Source organism: Ammodytes marinus (genome assembly GCF_949987685.1).
Source record: "Ammodytes marinus genome assembly, chromosome: 2".
Lineage (NCBI taxonomy): Eukaryota > Metazoa > Chordata > Actinopteri > Uranoscopiformes > Ammodytidae > Ammodytes > Ammodytes marinus.
In genome coordinates, this window is record NC_137231.1 from 22,285,922 (window position 1) to 22,292,389 (window position 6,468).

General features: G+C 39.7%; 1 protein-coding gene across 2 annotated transcripts in view; it reads right to left on the reverse strand.

The window, feature by feature from the left end:
* The window catches only part of hsd17b3 (hydroxysteroid (17-beta) dehydrogenase 3), an 8,746-nt gene extending 3,221 nt beyond the window's left edge, over positions 1–5,525 (reverse strand). For both annotated transcript variants that reach the window (XM_080039885.1, XM_080039884.1), the window contains exons 1-2: positions 5,314–5,525; positions 198–244 (exon numbers count right to left, since the gene is read on the reverse strand). In XM_080039885.1, the coding sequence (XP_079896011.1) occupies positions 198–244; positions 5,314–5,464 (198 nt within the window). In that variant the 5' untranslated portion in view covers positions 5,465–5,525. The remainder of the gene's footprint in view (positions 1–197; positions 245–5,313) is intronic.
* Between the last annotated feature and the right edge of the window lie 943 nt (positions 5,526–6,468).

A 6,468-nucleotide genomic window follows, 5' to 3' on the forward strand; every position in this document is an offset into this window, starting at 1 on the left:
TAAAATGCCATTTGACAGAAATGAGCAGATGTGAATCAAAATAAAGTCAATCATGTTTAACCTGCTATTCTGAAAATATAAACAAAAAATAAAAAGTTACAGATATTTAAAAAATTTATTAACTTTTGGTGTCCTGAACTGAACCTCAGTTTGTACTACATGTGAACACAAGTGGTTCTATGGAAACAGTCACTTACCATAAATGCATAAGCTCTTCCTATGCCTTCTGAAGCACCGGTCACCACTAAAACAGGGAGGCAAGGGGTTAGCACTATGAAAGATTTCAACCGATTGTTATAATCTCACGCAGTGTCCATTTTAAACACAGGGACACTTTGAATCAGAACGGCACTGCATCTGCTGTCAGACCAATCCTAAGATTGTTTGTTTCTTTGTTTGTTTACACCAGACGCAGCCCGCTCTGTAACAGACTGTACTAATACAGTGTGTTCCCCAGTTCTGAGAAATAACTTCCTGATAACTGACAAGAACTGCTTGTTTCTGAGTGCTCGCTACTCTCCCATTTCCTCCCGGCCCTGATTCCATGGATAACAGGCTGTTGTCCAGACATAAAGAGATGGGCATCCAGATTTACGTAGTAAAGCCAAGTTGGATGGGACAGGATCCACTTGATTGAGCTCTTGTCTGCATGGGAATAGACCAAATGAGCGTTCTGAGAGTACTAACTGCTCCAATGCATCGGCAATTTAGCCTCTTCTCATTTTATTTGTATAGTCGAATAAACAAACTGAATGCTCCTTGCAAATGTGAATGTGTCCTGCCAAATGAGGAAAGTGTCAGTTGACAAACCTCTGAGCTCCATAACCTTTTATAGAAACGTTTTAACATATTCCACCTCCATATCATATCATAGATATGCTCGGCACACCCAAGAAAAAAACAGGAGTGGCCTATGTTTTTTTTTCATTGTTTTTCTCTGAAAAACTGAAACATGATAATGTTCTCTGGTATCTGGATGACGATGGTTAGGTCTGGCACACTGCCCAGCTCTCACTTGGACAAAATCAAGTTTTCTGAATTTCGACATCTCAGAATGGCTATGCACCCCCCCCCCCCCCCCCCCCCACCACCTCTTAGTTACTGTTGGTATGCCTGTCAATCTTTCATAAAGGTGGTAGATTTACTACCATTCAGATAAAAGCACACAAAAGACGTCTCCTCATGTATAGCTTGCTGAAATGATGTATCGCTGTCACTCAAGTGCTCGCTGTGACACAGCAGATCCTATCATTGTATCGGTGAAGAATTGCATTGGCCTAATTGGACCTGTTCTAAATGGATTTTCCTACTACTCATGCAATAGATTACTTTGATTTTACTGTTGTTGAGTAGGTTTCTTCCCCTGCACACAGGTTGTGTTGGGTCCCACAAGGCTCAGTCTGATTGGATTCAGTCTTTATAGCTTCTTCAGTCTTGTTCTTTATGAACAAATCACTGACGAAAACCTGTTCCCCTCAACTGTCTGCCTTTGGGTCCAATCCCTGTACCCTGCATACCGAAGCCGTGACACTTTGGTTCCCTGGAGGTTAAGTTGCCGAACTTGAACTGAAAAAACCTGCTTCTCCTTCACATCAATCTGATACTTGTCTATGTAGCAAACTGCAAATTATTAAATGGCTGGACAATTTAACTAGGTCAGAGCAACACTCATTAGTAGTCACTGACCATACTGAAAAGGGTCTGAGACTTGACTTTGGCATTTTTCTTTATGCAAATTAGCTCTTTAAACCACAATGGCCTTTGCAGGCATCTCTTCAAAGAGAAAGAAGCAGATGCAATGATTCAGATTCCTATAGGCCCACAAGGATAATTTGACTACTGCAATGTGTGTTTATAATAATGTGAAGACTAGCCTACAGTCTTTGACAAAAACTCATTATTGATTCTACATAACATAGGGGAGAGTGGCCTAAGTTGTGCATTTTGGAAGTTGTGCCACCCCTTGTTTCTAGAAAACCGTGGAAGAAATTGGAAATGTGACCACATATTTAAGAAGAGCCATACATTTGACTCATCCTGTAAAGAAGGGAGACACAAGGAATACGATATAAGCACATTTAAGCTAAAAAAAACTGTGTTTTGCCTTTAAAAGTAAAATTTCCATGATCAAGGTTTTTTGATTATTGTGTCTGAACAATTATAGACAAGTTTGAAAACATTTGACACATGTTTTAGTGCTTTGGTATGCTACATTTTGAGTCTATACAGTTAGCACGATGTCAGCCCTAAATTGCTGCATCATGCTTATTATCCAAATTTCTGGGATTGGGGTGATTTCTGCCAAAGGGCCTGGGTGAGTTATAAGTAAGTAAGTAAGTAAGTAAGTAAGTAAGTAAGTAAGTAAGTAAGTAAGTAAGTAAGTAAGTAAGTAAGTAAGTAAGTAAGTAAGTAAGTAAGTAAGTAAGTAAGTAAGTAAGTAAGTAAGTAAGTAAGTAAGTAAGTAAAATGTATTTATAAAAGCACATTTATGACAGTTTGCACTGTCCAAAGTGCTGTACATAGTGCCTTCAGTAGGTAAACAATGAAGGTAAAATAACAATAACCAAAATAAAAGACGTAAAGCCCATACATCCACATAAACACAGATAGTAGTGCAGAGGTAAGATAGTTAATGGGGAGGAAACACCAGGGTGTACATATGGGTTTTGAGCCTTGATTTAAAGGCAGAAATGTAGGGGAATCACATTTGTCAGGTGGCAGTTGGTTCCACAAGCACGGAGCAACTAGTGCAAAGTACATTTCTGAGAGTTGTGCCAGTGGCATGGCTGTATACACTGGTCACCAAAAGAAAGTGATTGTCTACAGTAGCTCAGAAGAGACTGACATCTCAATTCCACTTAGCGACACCACTGATGAGAGTTCAGATGGCCAGAAAGATGATAATGGTGACTTTGTCATTGTGAGCTTTGCAGGTAAAACCATTAGATCTGCTAGGCCTTGTTTAAGAAAATTGTCCTTCAATCTTTGTCAACTATTTACTTTATTTACTTTAAATACACCTTAAATAAGTGATTGTCTAATGGATTTGTCTTGCATTACAGTTTATGAGATATGTATCAATGGCACAATTCACCCCATGGTATTCTCTCCAACCGCACAACTTACACCACACCGGGGGCAAGTTGTGCATCAAGACAACTTTTTTTCCGAAAGCTATATTTCTTCAACAGTTTATTCCAGATCCAAAGTTTTTATAGCAAGGGATGCACAACACCCTGAAATATATGTACATATTTGAGTTGGAGACTTTACTGTCAAGGCCTTACTTTAAAGTCACTTTGAGTGAAAAGTTGCACAACTTAGGCCACTCTCCCCTACATCATATTCATGAAGGTTACATTTTTATTTCGATAACTGTTCATGGTCATTTAAGAGAATGTGTTCTTAACACAGTATCTGTCCTTTTTGTTATATTATACCATAATTGCTGGGGCAGTTGTCGGACAGGAGGTATGGGGCGGATTGGCCATTGACCACAGACAGGGTTGATGGTTTGATACCTGATTGCATACCATGCTCCACAGTTACCATGTCCTATGCCGATTTACAGTGAGTGGATTGAATATGAAGTTGGGAATCTACAGTATATCTGTCCATCATTAAAAGCAGACTTCCCATCTAAGTCTCTGACTTGGTTTAAACATTACTAAACTGCAAGGAGTAAATTGGCATTGTGGTCATTTCCACAACTTGTGCTAAATAATTATCGAGTGCAGTATTAGTGTGTGAATTGTTATTTATAAGCAGCCTCAGCATGTATGTGCATATATGAAAGAATAGCTATGACAGTCATTTCCTAGTCTAAATAGCATCTCTGACCACATTAAATGTGCCACTTGTTGTAATAATGTGATGAATAAGAACTATTATACAATTTAAATAACTTAAAATACCACATCCAACTGTTCTGAACATGAGCACACTATCCTAATATACACATACTATTTAACCAAATGCACAGAAACACATTCATACATACATACTGCAAATATTTATTTCAAACATGCTTGTCCTCTGTTGACCTATGCACCACATACAACTTAGGCCACTTAAGTCTGAAAACACTCCACTCTGAGAAAGGACACAAAGGCATGCACAATTTGGTTTCAGATTGTCAGGGCAGAAATGAATGCAGAGGTAGAAGGTTGATGGAGCCTAGAACATTCTGTCCTGATTGCTGTTTTCCCAAGTACTGGAGTGGAATGAAAGTAGGCGTTTAAAAAGAAATGGACAATGCCCTGTCCAGTGTTCTGTGTCTTTTGACAAGACTTATTTCAGCACTGATGGAGATTCAATTACCTCCTCAGAAGAGGCCAAAGGATGTATTGTAAGTCAGTGAGAACGCTCTAGGACCTGGTACTGGGAAATGGTCTGAGTGTCAAGCCAGAGCTGACTGTGTGACCCCAGTTGCATTCAGGTTAAAATGCGTTTAAACTGTCCTTAAATCTATAGGTTGGTTTACAGGTGGGATTGCTTGCATCAGCTGGATAAATAGCAAGGTATTACCTATCCTTAATCGCTTCTTTAAACTTACCCTGAAGGCACTTCATTGCAAAATGTTCTAGCAGGACAGTGTTGTTATTGTCTATTGTGTACTGCAATGAGTCTTCTCCGACACTAGTTTGCCTCACTTGTCATCAATTATTATTTAACTTTTCACAGGTACTAAGAATTTGAATCTTCTGTTATATTGAATTAAAATGGGGTTTGGGCAACAATATCTTTTGGAAAAACATAAAAACATTGACACAAGTCCAAAGTTGTGTAATAGTGGAAAGTCTGAACAAGTCTTACTCCAGGGTCTCTCTTTTTTTTTTTTTTTTTACAATTATTTTACAGCCGAATCATCTTCATCTATCAGTGAACTCGGTTAAACACTGTATGTATTTCAGCTTTCTTGCAAGCACGGGCACATTCTGACACGTGTTCTTTCATGCATTACACACTCATAACAAAGTGTTAGTCATGACTCTGGCTGACATCTAAATTATGAAACATAATAGGTCTGAAATACCATACAGTACACAAACACAGACACACACAGACACACACAGACACATACACACACACACACACACAAACACACACACACACACACACAAACACACACACACACACACACACACACACACACACACACACACACACGACACACACACTCACAGGCACAGGCACACACACACACACACACACACACACACACACACACACACACACACACATGCAAACGCAGGCACAGGCACACACACACAGGCACACATGCACTGACACTTGCACACACTCACAGCTCACCTGCCCACTCTCCCATGGAGGTGAAAAAGGACTTTGAGAGTGGAAACCACAGTTTTGGAAAAAGCATCCTACTGAAAAGTAGCAGTCTCACTCCATAGTACAGAACAACCGCAGTACCGAGAGAAAAGAAAAACAATTCCATTAAATCCATGCTGGTATGGCACAACAACAAAATCCAGCTCTGAGCCTCTCTGTGTTTGGGACTGCTCTGAATGCAAGTTCTTAGTTCACTGAAAAAGAATGACAGAAAGAGGGAATATATCTGCCAGAGGACACTCCCATTTCAAGAACATGCACACACATCCACACACTCTCACTCATACCTGGCATGCAAACACACATAATAATACCGGTAATAATACACTTTGTATCGAGTCACAATGCTTTATATAAAAGTTCAAAGTTAAACACACAAAGAGTTCTGTCATAGAAACATAACCATTTGGAATTCAGGGGAGTTAAGTTATACTTTTGAAACCCAATTACCTAATGGTTTGACTGCTTGCATCAGAGGCACACAAAGGTTCTCGCTTCAACAATAGCATGGCGGTATCGGATTGGAATCTTAGGCAAGTTCAAACTAAATCATCTTTATCAGAGGACCACATTTTTTCTTGGTCACTTGTCAGAGCCGGCCCAAGCCTTCAGGGGGCCCTAAGCGAAATATGATTAGGGAGCCCCTCTCCAATGTTAGCGCTGCTGAAACTATAGATCTTTGTTAAATATCATTCACACACCCAGTGTTTTCCGCTAGTGCCTCCACTGTGCAGCTGTGCGAAAATATTAGACAGCCGAGATCTAGACCCTCGTAGGGGGGTCCGGGGGCATGCCCCCCCGGGAGATTTTTTTTAACTTTTTTAAAGTGAAATGCATGAATCTGGTGCACTTTGAGAGGAAAATTAAGAGGCTAAATCTGAGAAATTGTGTGAACAAATTATTTGGAGACACTGGGTCAGATGAATTAGAAGCTATTGAAGAAGGACACATGGATTTTCCATAAAAATATTAATATAAAATAAAATATTATGGAGGGTCCTCTGGGATGGGCTTGGAGCTCCTTTTCTTTTACGGGACATATTTCTCTGTAATATAATGAATGCAGTGAAATGCAGTGAGAGGAACGAAGCAGAAGAACTCTGTTGTCCAGCTACTGTA